The 19,447-nt window shown below is 31.2% G+C and overlaps 2 protein-coding genes across 3 annotated transcripts; one reads left to right on the forward strand and one right to left on the reverse strand.

Moving 5' to 3' along the window:
* The first annotated feature begins 8 nt into the window (after positions 1-8).
* On the forward strand, positions 9-8,945 carry LOC127714351 (zinc finger matrin-type protein 2-like). 2 transcript variants are annotated; one of them, XM_052220417.1, is made up of 6 exons: positions 9-107; positions 3,179-3,334; positions 3,781-3,851; positions 4,964-5,037; positions 6,797-6,942; positions 7,538-8,945. In XM_052220417.1, exons 1-6 carry the CDS (start codon positions 99-101, stop codon positions 7,673-7,675), a joined length of 594 nt encoding a protein of 197 aa, XP_052076377.1. In that variant the 5' UTR covers positions 9-98; the 3' UTR covers positions 7,676-8,945. The 2 variants fall into 2 exon arrangements, with proteins under 2 accessions (XP_052076377.1, XP_052076376.1); XM_052220416.1 differs by lacking the exon at positions 9-107 and having other exon boundaries at positions 3,146-3,334.
* A 4,450-nt stretch (positions 8,946-13,395) lies between these two features.
* Positions 13,396-18,518, reverse strand: LOC127714491 (uncharacterized). Its single transcript, XM_052220548.1, has 4 exons — positions 17,332-18,518; positions 15,902-16,414; positions 14,838-14,923; positions 13,396-14,051 (listed from the first exon to the last, which is right to left on the reverse strand). The coding sequence occupies exons 1-4, from the start codon at positions 18,457-18,459 to the stop codon at positions 13,964-13,966; spliced, it is 1,815 nt and encodes a 604-aa protein (XP_052076508.1). The 5' UTR covers positions 18,460-18,518; the 3' UTR covers positions 13,396-13,963.
* Between the last annotated feature and the right edge of the window lie 929 nt (positions 18,519-19,447).

Below are 19,447 nucleotides of genomic sequence, written 5' to 3' on the forward strand. Positions count from 1 at the left end.
GAGTTTTTCATAGAAACTAAGAAGAAACCAGAGGGCGAATGCTGTTTAGATTGTTTACAATTTATTAGTTAATATTATTGAGTAGACTTTAAAGAACAATGGCAGAGGTTAACAAGAATACAACCCATTAAGAATAAATCCAACTCTTTTGCTTTTAAGTCAATGGAATATCTGTCTGTCTTCTTTGTAATCGCATAGACACAATAAACCCCCCTTTTCTCTTTATTTTCAAAGTAAGGAACCGTATTCATGATCCTCCAACTGGTGCTTTTTTCTTAAAAAATGGGATGTCTCAAAGCAAATATCTTCATGTCAAAATGTCCCATGACACGTTTTCCCCTGAATGACCACATCAATCCTGGCAGTTCATTCAAAATTGGAATCTCGATGATAGACAACTTTCGAATTCGTGCACTATTCCCTAAATTGCCTATGTCACAATGCTTATGTTATTACGATTATTAGATGATGTTGTTTACGCCAATTGACGTAGGGTCAACCTGTGTAACTCATTCATGAAAAACAACTCGAGATTGGTGTATACATATATATCGTCAGATCATATGTTTTTCGTACGTGATATGAAATCGTACTATGCATGCTTTTTCAATGGAAATTGTGACGTCACAATGCATTGTAAATAGTACGAAAATCCATTATATGGTCCCATGAAAACTTTCTGTAGTGTCGGGCAACCCAGTTAATCTTTTCAAAGCTACTTACAGCAATAATTATAACCAATATGCAATTAAAATCTATGTATTAACTGTTTTCATTGTGTTGACTATCAACCCTGAAAATTATTCAGTACACATGTATGAATTATATTGTTCACTAATTAAACCTTTTTAAAACTTCCTTATTTACCATGAATACTAAGTTATTTTGAAAACTCATTGTTTCTTCTAATTTGTTTTAATTCCAATACCATGAATACATGTAGGTGCTATAAAATCATATATTTAATATTTCAAATGCAAAAGATCTAGATTTATCTTGTCGATAATAGAGTACTGAGTACATAAATGGTAATGATTCTTATGTTAAAAAAAATGGGAAATATTTAGTTTTACTCTGAAGGTGAACACCAAAAAATGTCGATAATAATGTTGAATAAAAAAACTAAAGTTGTGAGGCCAACTACTCCAGTTGAAAAAATTTCAAATCTCAGGTTATGACTAGACAATATAAAATAAAGAGATGTTGTATGATTGCCAATGAGACAACTATCCACCAGAAACCAAACAACATGCAAATAGATGATAGAAACTATAGGACACATTACAGCCTTCAACAATGAGCAAAACTCACACCACAAACATGGCGCAGGAAACTATATATGACTCTCACATGACAAAATGTAAAACAAGTCAAATGAGAAAACCAATGGCCTGTCAGATTTATGTACAAAACAACAAACGAAAAACAAATATGATCTACAACAGCAAATGACAAACTCTGAATTACAAGCTCCTGACTTAGGATAGGCACATGCAAAATGTGGAAGGGTTAAACATGTTTTGGGCACACAACCCTCCCCTAGAACCTAGGACAGTGGTGTAACAGCACAACTAAGAACAAATTATAAAAATTTATAAAGGGTTCAAGGAACTGTGTGCCTAGCCTGTGATTGCAGCTGTCAGTGTAAAAGTGTAATGTTGACTGTTAAAAGAGTCAATTTATCAGCATTTTAAAAAAAAATCAAAATTTTTCTTTAGATGCTGTTTCTTGATCTTGAGGATTATAGCTTCTGTCCAAGTTTCATAACAATCCACAACAAAGATTTACAAATTTATCATGTCAAAGTATAAGTCCATCCATCAGTTAAACACTGAAAATGAAAAATAAAAGTATTTTCAAAATTTTGCTTCAGACATTTAATTTCTTAAACATAAAAAAAGCTACTTCCATAGTTTTATAAAATTCAATGAAGGTTTGACAAAGGAATTGATGTGTAACAAAGTTTAATCCTATACTATATCTACTTCTTAAACGTTCTGTAAAAAAAAAAGTTATGTCCATTTACCAATAAAATGCTTAAAAATAAAAACAAATGTTTTCAAGATTTTGCTCTGGATACTGTCTTCTTGTCATAAACAAGCTTCTGTTTGAATTTCATAAAATTTCTTACAGGTTTGACAAAGTTGTTGATGTCTTAAAAAAATTATATCACAGAATGAACCTATATGTTGATGACACGGACGCAGACGACAGAATCTTGAATTGATTTGTCTCGCTTTCGCAACTGAACATAAGTGTCACAGGCTCAAAAAAATCGTTGAAAAGGGCTTGACTTGTCAGATTGATACAAAGCATAAAAAAAAACTTACAGTTAAGACACAAAGTACCCAAGCTGAAGTTCTCTGACACAAGTCTGAACTTTTCTAAATTACCAATACTGCTGTACAAGTAATATTGAAAATTAGGCTCTTAAATATTAGTTAGATAAGTTTCTTTTGAAAATATCATTTACAGAGTTGACTATTCATAAAGATTTTACTATCTCATGTTGCTTAATTTGTTTTTATTAGACATCTGGTAATTTTTCTCAAGAGGCATAACAACTTATTCTCCTGTACACTAATTGCCATTTATAAGAACACCTTTCGGTCAAAGATTTGTCTTTTGGTTCTATTGAAATTAATTTTCTTTAAAAATCTTGAGTGCAGACAAATATCATGAATATAAAAGAATGAAAATATTTGATTTTATTGAGACTGCTACTTTGAAATCTATATATATTGATCTTGAACTATATACAATGTAGTTGTTATAACTCTTTGTGGTAGAGCTTGTTTTTTCTTTAATGCTCAGGATATTTTCTGCTTGTACTAAGAGTAAGAGGTGTCTGTTTTTTAGGGAAACAATGTCCTATGTTCTTATGACTATTGTTATGACTTTCATTTATTAATTTTCTAGATTTCTTCATTTTAACTACATGTACATTTATAAATTAGATTATTTAGTATACCCCCACCTTCAAGTATTAACACATCCAGGCAGTATAGGTATTAAGATATCTTGCTGATTTTCTCATTGTACTTAAAATATAGTTTCTACATATTTATGATAAATTAATCCTTTAATATACATTCTTAGCTTATTTTCTACATCTTTTATATTAATGAATTAATATCCACATGAAAGATCATTATACAAAATGAATATTTATTTTCAGAAACCAGCACCCGGAGATCACAGACGAAAGTGGGACAAGGATGAGTTTGAAAAAATTGCTAAAGTTCGATTGGAAGAAGAACAAAGGAAACTTCTTGAAAAAGAGTTAAAAGAACCACCTATCAAAAGAGAACTATTAAAACCTAGAGAATATAAAGTATGTTAAACAAACTTAATACATTTGATTGAAATTAATATCTTCAGAATTAGAGAAAAAAAAATAATCATATGAATGAATATCTTTGTGGAAATATTTCAAAAGGGAATATACAGTTTTCAGCCATGAAGAAGACATTACCATGTACTTGAGGAAGAAAGAGCTGATACTGAAGAGGGACTTTAAGCAAAATCCCCAGGATAATGGTTTATAAAACCACATATTAACATCAGTCTTTTTGTCAGGTCAAAAAAGCTGCTAAATAGAAGTGAATACTTTTTATAAATATTTTAGCAGCATCTTTATTAAACATTTGTGTAGAACAGGTTATATATATTTACAATTACTAATATGTGATTTAGCACACAACTACTTACAAACTGATAAGATCTTATTTTAAGTTTTTATAGTTGTTCTAATTACTGTATCTGCTGTTCTTGTTTTAGGTAGATTTAGATTCTAAATTAGGAAAATCTCAGGTTATCACAAAGCAAACACCTCAGTCAGGACAGGGAGGGTAAGATAACGTTTTATTTATCTATATTAGTCTGAGATTTTAGAGTTTGATGTTTAATTACTTTTATTGTAAGGAGGGGCCTCGGTGGCCTAGTGGTCAAAGTAGTTCATCTACAGAAATCACAAGCCTGTCAACACTGAGGTAGTGAGTTAGAACCACCCCTAGGGCAGGTGCCTTTGACTCCTATCTTAATTGACAAGAATTGCCAGTTTCCTGCTGAAGGTCAGTGGTTTTCTCTGGGTACTCCAGTTTCCTGCTGAAGGTCAGTGGTTTTATTCCGGGTACTCCAGCTTCCTCGACTAATAAAAACTGGCCACCACGACATAGTCATGAGTGCAACGCCAACAATCAACCAATCAATCTATTTTTAGGGACTTGAACTCATGACAGGTACCTAATTGAGAACTACACGATCAGATGAACTGATAATTATTTTTTTATTCATAGTTTATGTGAATTAGAATTCGGTAAAAAAAAATACAACTCTGATTTTATTTGGTAAATGTACATGATACTACATCACCTACAAAATGTGTTATATTAAAGGTGTAGAATAATATATTTATCAATCTGTGTATCCTCAACACAAAGAAAGTACTTATACATTGTATTTAATTCTAGTACCATAAAACAAGTCATCGTTGGTTCCATAGGTTTGTACAGAGGAAGCCTAAATCCATCTCTGTGTAATGTCATAAACCAAAATAAAATCATAGAATAAAACAGTGATGTATTATGTCAAGGAAAGTTATTTATTTTTTACTTATTCCCTGCAGTCACCGGAGGGGTATTTAGTGTAACCCTTGTCCTTACGTATGTCCCAAAATTGGTTTCAGTTCTCTAACTTTAGTTTGCCTCAGCCAAATGTTATGAAACTTATACACAATGCTTATTACCACAAAGCACAGGTCAAGTTCGAATTTGGGTGGCATCACTTTTACTGTACTCGGTTATGCCCCTTTATAACGTTATATGCAAGCGGGGCATCATCTGTGTCCCATGATATTCAATTTATCACAACAGAACTCCTTCACTTTGTTTATCTCATGATTGTTAAGTTTCTTCTGATGCTTTATTACCTTAGATTTACTGTAGTATTTTTGTTATTTCAGGTATTATTGCAATGTCTGTGATTGTGTTGTTAAAGATTCTATTAACTTCCTTGATCACATTAATGGAAAAAAGCGTAAGTTTTATAGATAAATTTTGCTGTAATATACCTTAATCCACTGCTTTTCTCCCTTGCTCACAAACAAAAAATATTCAGGAGCCAGTTGTGGATAAATAAACAGCTAGTATTTTAATCATATTCAAGATGTTAGACATAATTGTAGTGTTGGACATTTTTTCTGCAAGTAAATGGAATTCTTTGCAAAGTTATCCAACTTATATATTGATTTATCGTCAAATGTTGAATACTGTGGATTCCTTTTTTTTTCCAGGGGAACCAATTTTTCGTGGATTAAGGTTTATAGTTTCCATTTTCGTTGATATTTGATTTTCTGGTTTTGCCAAAGTCTACATACAAGCAAATAGAAAATTTGTAATTCGTTGAGTATTTAAATTTGTGGTTCGCCTGTACCCATAAAATCCACAAAAATTGGTATCCAAGGAATAATAATGAATCCACAGTATTGATAAAGATTTTTTGGTTCATAACTCAGACTCATCATGATATCAATTTGGTGATATATTACAATGTGTAATAAGCTAAATACAGTCTAATTATAGTTGGGTCATCATAGACTTGAGTGGCCCGGGTTCATTTCTGTCTTTTAAAGCACGAGATCAAACCTTTAAAAGAACAGCACCCTGCTGGCAACTAACATTGCATCAAGGACCATCAGTGTTTTTGCATTAAACATGAAATTTCTAAAGAGCCCCTCTGCTTGAATCTTATACTGACTGTTCATGTAGAAAATCTGTTGTGGTAAAGTCCTATACAACATATTTTCTTTGGTATAGTTGTACTAAGTTTGGCTTATCTGTCTAAAATTTCTTATATCATTTCAGAAACAAATAACTATAAAAGTACATTAAAAGACAGGATGCCATTTTCTTTACATGTCCTGCCTATGATAGTAATGCAATTTAATCAATACTCTTTTACAGATTCTTTTCAAACAATCACTAACAAAAAAACAATATCAGAAAAAGTAGTACATTTTCTTTTTTTTTATTTTAACATAACAGTATTGACCATGTTTTTTTGGGGTAGCAATCTGCTCTATCATCCTTTTAAGGAATGACTGTAAAAAAAATTCTGTCTATAAAGAAATAACCTCAAAAATGTGGTGCACACTGAATAACCCACGTAGCAGGTTTTTTAAAAGTGTGCACCACATTTTTAGGTTATTTTGAATAGACAGAAAAAATGTAAGTCATTCCTTTTACTAGTAATTTAATTCTAAATTCTAATTTTAAGAAGTAAATTATGAAAAAACGTTGATGACGTCACGGTCACATGGCAACATTATGTCAATGAGCTAATAGACAAAAGACTTTCAGCCAATCAAAAGACGTGTTACATCCAGAATAAAATTATTCAGCTATGTGTCATTTAATTTATTATACTGAATGTTCTGTTATTACTGTCTATTAAATTTCAAATTCAAAGTAATAAACTATTAACGTCTTGTACATAACAATCATCCACATTTAATAAAGCGCACAATCTATCAAGTGTCTCCATGAAAGGTAATAGAATATTTGCCATTGGATATAGTAAATCATCACTAAAACAATCAAAATCTGGCATTTTGACATGAAGTATAATAATATAAAGTATTTTTATAAAATTGATATCAAAATTTATTTTTTAGGTTAATAACATATTGCAAATGTCAATACAGAATTGTGGCACATTCAATTTGTTTGCCGCCTTTTATAATTTTATATCTGAAATTTGTACTAGATGATGGTTTTTTTCCTTTTTTTATACAAAGATCAAAGAAATTTGGGAATGTCAATGAAAATAGAAAGGTCAACATTAGATCAAGTGAAGAAAAGATTTGAAAGTAACATGAAGAAAAAAGAAGAAAAGAAAAAGGAATATGATTTTGAGGAGAGAATAAAAGAATTACAAGAAGAGGTAAGTTACAACTGATCATGTATCAAAGATTTAACCACCTTCAGAAAGTCAACAGTTTAAAATTGTGTTTTATTCCAGTTGACTGACTTTTCAGTAATTTAAGATTGAATTTTATTCGTTGATCAACATGCATTGTTCTAGTTGACTGACTTTTCCCATACAACAAATTTAGTTTCAACATTAAGCCACATTAAAAACCCATGTGCACAGTGTTGCCAATATATGTCCATAGTACACCTCGCCTTACATATGAATTCCCAGATATGTATGTTCTAAATTTTGTGTGCCTTCTGAATTTAAGAAATATATATTTGCTAACCATATCGCATGCTGAGGGCAGTGCACTTACAAATTAATTTATGTTGATAATTGGTTCCAAAACATATTTAAGCATTACATATATGGTAAAAATCTGTGGATGATGGAGTCATCTGAACAAGTGCTTTTAAAGATCCCCTATGTACTTTTTTCTGAAACAGCTCTGATTTAAACAGAATATTCTTTTTGTGAATTTTAATTACACAATGGAAAAGGAAGAAAAGTATTTTGCTGCAAAAGTAATTCAAGTGTTAAATCTATTTTCTATTGTTTTTAGGAAGAAAGACAGAAATCATACAAAAAAGAGAAAAAAGCTGACAGAAAAAGAAAGGCAGAAGGAGAATTGAACTTAAACATTGATCCAGACATGGCTGCTGTCATGGGATTCTCAGGGTTTGGGGGTTCATCAAAATGATTTAATCTGTTTGAACGAATCAGCAAGATAAGAGAGTGTAAGAATAGTGAGACTATCATTTTATACATGTTTTTGTGTGATGGATGAATGAGTTTAAAAGATTTTTGTGAAACAATTTAGATGCAAGCTTGTTCATGTAGTTTGAATTGGAGATCAGAGAGAATTGAAACATTTGTGGTATAAAACGAAGGCAACACGAACAGTCATACCGAGAATATCAAACATAAATCAATAGTTTATACATTATCATGTTCTAGTGGAACCTGATTTGATTGCTCTGTATTTAAAATATGTATGACTTGTTTTGCTCCTGTTAAGCAGTAACTGTACTGCTGCTTTACTCCCTACCTCTTATTATTATTTGAAACTATCACATACATATTTTGCTGTTAAAAGTCATCCTCATCTTTATATAGCATTTGTATTTAATAATGTTGAAATTGCTAATAAATGATATTAACGATTGATTTTATAAAGAACTTGTATTTTCATGATCTATATCAACAATTTTTTTTATATTCTGTAAGGATCAGCTAAGGGGAATATTATTTAAATATTTATCCATCAAGATTTAGGATTCAAGTTTGCTAATATCTTTTTATTTTACATGATAGTTGTACATATTCCTACATAAATTTTAGCTGTATTTTGATTTAGTTTTTTGTTTTTTTCACAAAATTGCAGGTTTTATGTTTATGAAATTTAAAAATGTGTGCCTGCCTGAGTCCTTGTACCCTAAATTTTTTAACTGTAAACTTTTCATTTTACTGGCTTTTTATTTTGTCATCAATGGAATACATTTTGTCAGATTTTTCACTACCCATGCAAGTGGTTGCCTGATTTTTGTGTATGAAGTTTTGCAAACAAGAGACATATCTGAAAATACATTCATAAATTCCACTCATTGTTGAACTAGGGGAGGGGGCATATGTGAGTACGAGTAGATAGTCATTGTTTGAACAAAGCATAATTTTCTTACAGAATTATGTAACATTTAAATGAAGAGATTGATGAAAACAAAATGAATTCTTGTTTTTAATTGTGTGTATAATTTCTATTCCATTATAAAAAGTTTGTAAAATGTTTTTATGTTTTAAACAGTACAGCAAAATCAGAAAAAAATGTTTGTCTTGTGTCTTTAGTTAAAGTATGGTATGATATCTTTGCTGAGGGAGTCTTTTTTCAGGGGTGTAGTAAAAGGTTGTTATGTCAATCATTAATTGTAACCCTGCAAAATTATGATTTTTTTGTTATAAAAAATTCCTGCATAGCTTGAATTGTACTTGCTAGTACCAAAAAATTTAAACAATTATGCATCACAATTCTGAAAATGAAATCAATTTTAGACCAGCAAAATTGAGTCCTTAACACAGAATAAAGCAATTAAACTTGACCTATAATTTCTGAAATCCATGTTATTTGGACTCTGTTTGGTAGTTGTCTCATTAGCAGCCATACCACATCTCATTACTTTATATAGTTCACTTTCTTTTTTATGTCCCTGCCGCTATGCTCATAAACAATGCTGAGAACCAAAACTTGCATACAGAGTTCAAATTTGGGCAGTGAGTCACTTACTGTTCTAGAGTTATGCCCTTTTATAACTTCGAAAATTGCCAATTTTTTTTTGAAAAATTAAAAAGGTGAAAACCTTTCTAGAAAATATTTATGAGATATTTCCATCATCAATTGGAAAGTCAGTTATTGCTGGTGATTTTAACATTGATCCAGATTACATAAACACAACATTCGATCAGTTATTCCAAAATTTCAGCGTTCAGAACTACGGTATGAACAGTTGATTACAAAACCTACAACCACATCAGGAACAATGCTGGATCTTGCTTTATCACAGCAACCATAAGACAATGCTTCATTTGGGACTTACTATTCAGACCATCATATTGTGCATATTTTGTTTCAGTGAAATAAGTTTTACACATTTTTTCTGAAAGCCTTCATATAACTGACAGGCATAGTAGTAACATAAACAGTATATAGACATCACCTTCAAATAATGTGAAAACCTTTCTAGAAAATATTCATGAGATTTTGCCATCATCAATGAGAAAGTCGGGTATTGCTGGTGATTTTAACATTGATCCAGATAACATAAACACAACATTCAATCAATTATGCCAAAATTTTAGTGTTTAGAAATATGAACAGTTTATTTCAAAACCTACAACCATATCAGGAACAAAGATAGATGGACTTCTTAATGAGACCATCATATTATGAATATTTGTTTCAATGAAATAGCTTTTATGTATTAGGTAGATAACAGCCATTATAATATCATAAAAAATAAAAATATACCAGGACAAAAAGTGTGATCTTCACTTAACCACTATTTATGTCATACATCCTTTGTTTATCAACTAAACAAGTAAAGCTAACAAAGAGATTAGAAGTAAAAGAACCAAAGCATTATTCAAGAACTGAGAAATTCACTGCACACAACAGAACTTATCATAAATCTTATTATATAAGAAATAAACACAAAACAGTGAAAATATCAAAATAGCACACAGCACAAAAATACCTGACTAGAACAATAGAACTCTTTCAAAACTAGCAGCTACATCAAATACAATCAAAAAGTATTTTAATGTATTATAAGCAAGCTTGAGCTGGGCATTCGTGTCCTCAGCCACATCCTTCTTTTATTTCAATATTTCTTATTGCAATGGTTTACATGCAATTTCAGTGGACAATGTAAATTAAAATAAAATGGAGAATGTGTTCATGGGACACAGATGATGCCCCTGCTTGCATATAAAGTTATAAAGGGGCATAACTCTAGATCGGTAAAAGTTATGTCACCCAAATTCGAACTTGATCTGTGTTTTGTGGTAATCAGCATTGTGTATAAGTTTCATAACATTTGGTTGAGGCAAACTAAAGTTTAGAGAACAGAAACCAATATTGGGACGTACATATGAACGGACAAGGGTTATACTTAATGCCCCCTCCGCTGCAGCAGAGGCAAAGAAAATGTTTTTTGTCCAAAGCCAGGAATACTAAAATGTGTATGACATGCAAATACATTTGAAAAGAACTGCTGTAATGTAGTGGTTGTCATTGGTTGCTGTCTGCCATATTTCTGTTTTGTTCAATGTTGTAGTATAACTCAGACTATTGGTTTTCTCTTTTGAGTTGTTTCCTGGCCTTTTACAGCTTTCTATAAAATTGGTTTTGTTAATTGTTGAAAAAAAGTTCTTGTAGTTGACTCCTTATTAGAGTTATTGCCCTTTGGTGATGATTTGTACCAATTTTTTTTGGCGTTTTGCCTTATATCCTTAAAATTATAATAAAAATAGAATCTTAAATGATTAAAATTGATCAGCAAGACAAGATCTATGATTAAGACAAAATGGTGGAAATCGTCCAACGACTCTTTATTTGAGTTATAGCCCTTTAATGACGATTTTTACCATTTTTTTTGTGTTTTGCCTTATATGATAAAAATTATAATAGATAAATAGACACTTAAAATCACAATAATGATCAGCAAGGCAAGATCTACTAACAAGTCAAATTTTGCCGATATAGTTAGTAGACTGTCACTCTTTATTTGAGTGATTGCACTTAAATGAGGATTTTTTTTACCCTCTTTTGTGTTTTGAGCAAAAACTAAAGAAGATAAAGAGAAAGTAAACAGACTAAATGATAGTAATACAAGATCAACAAAACAGAGATTCTTGTCATGAATTCTATTCTCGTCTTCAATGTTGGAGAGTGTCCTTTGTTGAATATGCACATAGAGCAAGGGAAGCGACAGAGGCTCTTTAGTGCCTCTTGTTTTTATACTAATATTTCACCATCACAAAGTTTTAATGGATTGTACTTGCTAAATCCTTTTTATTTTATCGTAAGAATAGTCTCATACACATTTTTGTTTAGGGGCCAGCTGAAGCCCGCCTCCGGGTGCGGAATTTTCTTGCTGTGTTGAAGACCCATTGGTGGTCTTCGGTCGGGTTGTTGTCCCTTTGACACATTCCCCATTTCCATTCTCAATTTCATCTTATTTTACATGGAACATCATATAAAAGCAGAAAGATTTTTTTCCTGTAATCTCATCAGCTTCAACACCCACATTTAATTTGATGACAGGAAATTCAAAATATAAAACAAATTAACAGAGTACATGATGTTGATCAGTAACAGATCCTGCAAACTGTTTAAGGATTGTTTCAAGGTATCTTTTAAAATATGTTTCATAAATTAAAAGCTTAAAAAAATTAAGACATGATTCTATTTTATGGGGGTTTTCTACTGTTACTAACCCCCAACCCAGAATCTGCTGTTGAATATTTACACTTTTTTGAGAGGGAGTGAGTATAAGGCTGAGTTTTTTAAAAATTTGGAACAAAAATGTTTAAATACAGACTCAAAATAATAAAAATAATACTCCAGGATGCACTTACCAAGAAAAAAGTCTCAGATGACATTATAAAACACAGCATATGAGATCATATTCTAGTGGCCCTCTTTTCCAATTCTAAAAATTAAAAAAATGCTCCCTTATGTTAACTGACCAATTACTTAGTCTAAACAATTTTATTAATTTGTTTCCCTAGGGTTAAGTTTATAACTAAACTTTTTCATGAATTATATCAGATAAGGGAGATTATTCTGCCAAAAAGGTTAGAGGATTACAAATGCACTTCATTAAGTGGTGCAATTAAATAACATAAAATGATTGATTAATTGTTGGTGCTTAATGCCACTATAAGCACTTTTAGCATCCAGTTTTTATTGGTGGAGGAAGCAAAGTGTACCCAGAGAGAACCACCAACCTTTGATAGGAAAAATGGCAATCTAGTTAATTAAGATCAAAGTAGAGTGCACTTTGCCACGCACAGGGTTTTAAATCAAAATTTCAGTGTTGACAGAGACTAGTGATCACTCTATATTAACTGCCTAGACCAATCAGCCACAAAGGCCCCTCTATAAGTTGAAGAAAGATATATAATAATACCATGACTAAAGAAGTGATGACAATATAAATAAGTCTACATAACACTTGACAGAAAACTAAAAAACTAAACACTGGGTTCCCACTCTTAGGGACAAAAAAATCCTCATTTTTCAAAGCTTTCTCCATGACGTTCACATATTTTGAAGAATGGTATAAGAAGAAACCACTGGTAAATTTTGACATGATGAAATTTGGACAGGTTACCCTGTATAGAAATATTTACTCAGTGTAAAAGGATCATGAGATTTGTGCTGGAGCTGCAAAAGTGACTTGAATTTTAAACCATGATTGTTAAACTTAAAAATTCAATGGTTTTCTTCATTATTGCAAATTTCAAGGATATTTTCATTCCAGCCCTTGGACCAATGACATAAAATTACAGGCTTTTTTTCCAGAATTCAAAGTAGAGTGGGATCCCTGTAAACACAAAGCAATACAAAACCAGAAAGATAAGCAGTTCCTGCTTTACTTGTAGCACCAGTCATGTTGCTCAAGTAGTTTAAACCTGTTCGTTACATAAAGGAAATTTGCAGATATGTATCCACATAAAGAATTTCATATTGCAAGAAAACTCTACATCATGTCCTGAGTTAATTTATGAAAAATCAAATCTTTTAATCAATAAATTTATTAAATCTAACAAGAACAAGTAATTTCAATGTTAACATATGTGTTAATGTAACAGAAACAAAAATGATAACAAACTTAGTCTAATGTCTTTCTTAACATTCTTTCTAAGTAACAACAAAAGTATATATATATAATGTATAAAATGGCTCAACTATAGTTCATGATTCTACTGTTAACAAAAGACAAGTATTTGCCTATAATAATGATTCTCTAATCTATATCTCTATATCAGAAATCGATAAAATATAGGAGTCAGGAGCTACTTTTATAATTTATATTTTAAATAATATAAATATGGTTGATTGGCTTCATTTTAGTACCAGTATTTTGATATGAGGTATTACACAATTATGAATCAATAGATTACAATTTAATACATTGTAGAGAGTCTTCCTTATGTACCTGCCAACCCCATTTCTTGAATATCTTTAAAAAACTGTTCCACTAAAACATGCATGGCACCCATTGTAGGAACTTTGAAAATGGGGTAAGTAAATAAATACAGAAAAAATATTTGACACTTACCCAAAGTTGAAATTTTTAAGTGCCTTCAGTGGGTCACATGTATATTTTTATGGAACAGCCCTAAACTGATAACAGAAAAATACAAATCAAATGTAATCAATTTCCAATATTACAATAACTTCACATGATTATTGTTCAAACACATTTCCTTAACAGTACTCAAAGATGGACTCTGTCTTTGTATCAAACAGTGAATCGAAGTTGCTGTTTCCTGGTGTAACTGCACTTGCTATTAATCTGTAAAAAAGGTTTAAAAAAGATCATATGTTAAATGTTTCAATATTTAAGGATAAGTTACAAAAGACTATTTTTTGTGTGAACAAAATATTAAAGATTTCCAGAAGTTAGACTGGTATAAATTAGTACAGTTCCCTATAAAAATAATCTATGTGCAAAAAGCTTTTTTAAACAAGACAAAAACAAGAAGCTTTTTAAAATATTTATTAGTGTCATTGCTGTCAGTGCCAAAAATGACAAGCCCATAGCCCTTGACTACAGAAAATTGGTTCAAGCTAGTAAACATTTCCAAAAAATTGGTTACACATATAGAAATTTGTTCTCAAAATTAGCTTTGGACTATAGTAGGTGTAAACGTCTTTGGTGCTGGTGGCATTGTTGAAGCAACTAAGGGCAATATCTCTTGAACAGCAAAAGTGAAATTTGTTAATATCAAACTTGACCACTGTTTTGTCATCAGTAACCAAAAACTAAAATTTTAAAAGAATGGTTCACAACTTATAGCACAGAAATGACTTAAAATGCCATTTTTCAATTAAACAAGAACCATAACTCCTAAATGGCCATAGTGAATATTGTCAATATCGAACTTCATCTCAATTTTGATAACAACATATTAAAATGAAAAAAAGATGATACAGACAATTGTCATGAATAGTATTACAGTAAAAATTTACTTCTTTTTACTACCAAGTTTATAATAAATACAAAAAACAAATTACTTCCAGTCAGAGTGACAGTCACATGTATAAAGGGAGATAATCCATGATTTTTCAATATACTTACCTCCTGTTAGAATGTTTTGTATGCTTTTGTTCAGGTGGAGTCATATCATAAAACAGTTCACATAATGGTTGCTTGTTCTTGTTAGTCTGGAAAAATAAACATCAACATATGAATTTCAATAACATTTGTTTAACTTTACCTGAGTTGTGAGCCCGAAAAATTGCATTGGTTTTATCCCTCAATTTCCTAGAATACAACCCATTTTAAGTTTAACTTGAAAAGTAGAAACATATGAAAATGATTGTCAAGCTTTAAGGACAGGTGTTATCCTAAGTTAAATTCTTTAAAAAAATCTATATGACCAACTTATATCCTTTTGGGTTTTGTTTAAATTGTTATTATTAAGTCAATAATATAATCAAAAAGTTAAGTTTTAAGTAACATTAAACTGCAGTATGAAAACCTGTTAAATATCAGTATCATCATCATACATTGTACCAATAAATTATTTAAAAAAAAAAAATTTCATACTATAAACTGAAGATAACCTTTTTTGTGTTGTTGAGTTTCTGTCTCTTTGATGAATGGATAGCTGGATGGCTATATAACGTCCAGTGGAAAATTAAATGCATATTCAGGATGAGAACATAATAAAGGGATATGAACATAAACCCTGCTTTGTGCTAAACCTTCAGGCTGAGCCAGATTTTAGTTCACAAGGTAACAGTCTGCAGGAAGACATGCCACTCTACCAAGACACATTATTCTGACTCAATGCTGACTAGTCAATGCTCTTATTCTTAAGAGTAGAAGCAGCAAATACCATTTTTCAAGTCGTTGGTTTGACCACACCATTTGACTAACCAATATGAAACATAATACACACAAGTCTAAGAAGAGATCCTTACTAGATCATTGTGATGAATTAAGCAAGGTTAAAAGCTGTTCAGAAAAACTCTTTTTCTAAAGTTTAGCGGTTAGTAAAACAAGTTGAATTTTGCTGATTTAAGATGTTATTTGAGCCCTTAAACCTCAGTGAAGATATCACACCTCAGGAAAATGAAAACATGCCAAACAAGATTTTTAAAGGGATTTCTTGATCTACTGATTTTCTTAGACATTACCATTTCTTTATTTTTATTTGGTGTCTTCCTTCTAGCAACTCTTGTTATCTTTTTAGTCCTGACTACTTTTGTTTCCAAGACAAGTTCATTTCTGTCTTCATTTGCCTTTGTGATTTCAATTGGACAACAGTTTGAAAGCATGTCTGTTATGGTCATGTTTTCTTTTTTTACTTCATCATTTGATGTTGTTTCTTGCTTTGAAGACATATCATGTGACAAAGGAATTTTATTTTTCTCATGACTAGTGGAAATGTTCTCTAGTTTGTTCTGATCTTCTTTGTTAGTGTTAAAAGGATTTTCCTGCTTTGGAGGACTATTTTGTGAAGTTGTAAATTTTTCCTCATGCTGATTTGAGACAGTTTTGTCTGTTGTTTTCTGATTTTGATTCATGTCTATCTGGACTAATGGTTCTTTATTTTCTGGTTCTGTATCATTTGCGGTATCATCTGCGGTTTCTTTTGAATGTCCTGGCTCAACAAAGCTGCATTTAGAATCTGAGGATGCACTAGATAACTGAAAACAGAATGGATGTAAAACTCATGCAACAATTTTTAATAGAAAATCTTGATTAGAGTATGAACATGATGAAATACACAACTACATGTAATACAAATGTGACTTTCACTTGTGCCAGGTAGTCAATAAACCTTAAATTTGAACCCTGACCCTTTATTTTTGTAAACTCTTTGCTTTATGTTCAGGGTTTGTGTCTTAATTTCTTACTATCTAAGAATATTACCATAGATATATAATTTACTTAAAATGCTTTAAAAGTGATATAATAATGAAATGTTAGAAATGTATTGTTAGTTATACTGTCTCCATTTACATTAGTCATAAGTGTCGGCTTTTATATTTTTGGAATCTATTTAGGGCTGTTCCAGAAAATACTATTTCCCCCCCAGGGAAGGCAATTAGTTTAATTTTATGTGTGTGGTTGTATTTGAAATACCAAAATGCAAAGGGAGTGTTGTTCTTATTTATTTTCATTTCTGTGGGTGGTGGGGGTTAAAAAAAAGATCCGTCCCTGGGGGGGACATAGTATTTTCTGGAACAGCCCTTAGCATTGTGATTCCTTGTAGTTTATTTTAATATTTTTCCTAGATTTGACCCACCATTTTCCCAGGAAATGCCTGTACCAAGTCAGGAATAAGACAGCTGTTTGCCATTCCTTTTGTTGGTTGTTATAGTATTAACTTTTGATTTTGTCAGTTTTTAAGGACTTCTCTTTTTAAATTAACCTTGGAGTTTGGTATTTTGGTTAATTCTTTTTTTTAAATATATTTCCCTGTATTTTGTGTGGTTGGTTTGTTTGGAGAAAAAGATGAGACATTTTTAAATGAAACTAGAAATTTAGAATTCTTTCATTACTTTTGTCAATGAAATTGAAACTGGAAATCATTCTTTTTTTAACTGCTACTGTATATTACCTGGCTTATACCAGACAATGCTGGAGATAAGATCTTTGGTGACATAATTGGACTGCATTTTATTGGAGAAATTTGTTTCCATGTGGCTTCTTTCATTCTTTTCAATGTTTCCATAACTGAAATAATACTATTAGACTTGCAAGTCTCCAATGCATTGTCATTGTCTGAATCACTCAACTCTACATCCTGAGCCTCTTCTGGTATTCTAAAATATGATCCTGTAAGAGGAAAAGAAGGAACTTCAAAATCAGAAAGTCTAGTCTTGTCATTGTCAGAGTCTAAAACATCAGGCATATTTCTTTCACATGAAAACTTTGGAATGCTCAGTTGTGAATCGGTGTCTGGGTACCTATTGTCTGCAATGTTTACCTTAGCATCTCCTGAAGCATCAATAATACTGTTATTTTCCACTTCATCTGGACATAGTAGTGATGTTCTTGCTTTGTGTTTCTTCAAATCTGTAGTGCCATCACTATCTATGTCTTCTTTAATTTGATGCTTGCCTCCTCCCTTTGAGCGTCTTTTCTTTGGAGCTTGCTTGGCTTCATCTAAAAGTTGTTTCATGGTGGCATCATCCATCATTGGTGTTGTATATTGCTGGAGATCAGATTTGGAAGTAAGGCTGTTAGAATTAGGTTTCAAAATCAAAGGTGTTGTGAAGTTGCCCATGTCTGATTTAGTGCTATTTAATTTTTTGTTTGATCTGAATGTCATAGGTGTTGCGAACTGATTGTTTTCAGGTTTTGATATTGATTGAGCTGACCTTGTTATTCTTGATGTCATGATCTCAGGTGTTAATTTCTTCGCAGAAAGATTTATACTCTTTTTGTCTTTTGGTAATTTTTTTGAAAATTTGATTTCATTTATAATATCAGCTTTTTTGCTATCGCCTTTTGAATCATTTTTGACCAGAACATCTTTGATTTGATCATTGTCTTTTACAGTATCTTGCACTTCTTCTTTAATAATCAACTGTGTTGCAAGTGACATTTGATCGTCACTTTCAATGCAAATAGAAAAATTATCAATATCATCAAAGTTACATCTGCTTCTTCTTATAAGTGTGCTGTCGTCTTCAGAGGAGAATCCTTGTGAGCTTAATGGAGAACTATTTGCTTCAGACACCATTGTTGTTGTGGGTTTTGATGGAGAAAAACTCACTTTAGTCTTCTTTTTTGATGGTGGTGTGATCTCTTCATATCTAGAAATAGAAAGCAGAACAGTGAATACAAAAAAAAATATACAGATAAATTGTTATCAGTCACTTATAATACCTTTATCATGCTGAATCAACATTAATTTATGTTTTTCTGTCATGAATTCAACTGTTTTTTAAAATCTGTTGAGTCTATATTTGAAAGTTAGTACTTTTATTATACACTTTTTTTAAATGCTATACAAAATTTGTACTAGGTGACAATTAAGGAAAAATAAGAAGTAAGCGTGTTCATTTTCTCATTCTCTATTGCATATTTTATATGTTTGTAGTGCACTGTTATTATCAAAACTTATCTTATTAAAGGGAGATAATTCAAAATGTATGTACAATTTAACAAAAACTGGTTACAGTGTCAATATTGACTAACTACCTCAGAGATATATGTCTCTGACTACCTCCATTAGAATAACTTATCTAAACACATATATATTTACACAGTGTAAAATCAATTATAAAATTTAAACAAGTTAATTAATAATTTTTAGGATAAGAAAGTCTTAATACTTGTCACTCTTATCTTTAATATTACAAACAAAAAGAAAACTATTATGCATGTAGTTGTAACAAAGTAAAGTAGAAAACTACATGTAAATATAAAAAAGAAGATGTGGTATGATTGCAAATGAGACAACTCTCCACAAGAGACCAAATGACACAGAAATTAAAAACTATAGGTCACCAGACGGCCTTCAACAATGAGCAAAGCCCATATCGCACAGTCAGCTATAAAAGGCCCCGAAATGACAATGTAAAACAATTCAAACGAGAAAACTAACAGCCTAATGTATGTACATAAAAATGAATGAAAAACAAATATGTAACACATAAACAAACGACAACCACTGAATTACAGGCTCCTGACTTGGGACAGGCACATACATACAGAATGTGGCGGGG

The sequence above is a fragment of the Mytilus californianus genome, unplaced genomic scaffold (genome assembly GCF_021869535.1).
Source record: "Mytilus californianus isolate M0D057914Y unplaced genomic scaffold, xbMytCali1.0.p SCAF_9, whole genome shotgun sequence".
Classification (NCBI taxonomy): Eukaryota; Metazoa; Mollusca; class Bivalvia; order Mytilida; family Mytilidae; genus Mytilus; species Mytilus californianus.

What these genes read in the sequence shown, in the direction of transcription:
- LOC127714351 (XM_052220416.1), top strand. Translation starts at nt 3,161, where the DNA reads ATGAATATTTATTTTCAGAAACCAGCACCCGGAGATCACAGACGAAAG. An exon ending in CCTCAGTCAGGACAGGGAGG is followed by an intron (nt 3,852 to 4,963) that starts GTAAGATAACGT and finishes TTGTTATTTCAG; the next exon opens with GTATTATTGCAATGTCTGTG. An exon ending in TCACATTAATGGAAAAAAGC is followed by an intron (nt 5,038 to 6,796) that starts GTAAGTTTTATA and finishes TTTTATACAAAG; the next exon opens with ATCAAAGAAATTTGGGAATG.
- LOC127714491 (XM_052220548.1), bottom strand. Translation starts at nt 18,459, where the DNA reads ATGGTGTCTGAAGCAAATAGTTCTCCATTAAGCTCACAAGGATTCTCC. An exon ending in CATTGTCTGGTATAAGCCAG is followed by an intron (nt 16,415 to 17,331) that starts GTAATATACAGT and finishes TTCTGTTTTCAG; the next exon opens with TTATCTAGTGCATCCTCAGA. An exon ending in CAAATAAAAATAAAGAAATG is followed by an intron (nt 14,924 to 15,901) that starts GTAATGTCTAAG and finishes TTATTTTTCCAG; the next exon opens with ACTAACAAGAACAAGCAACC.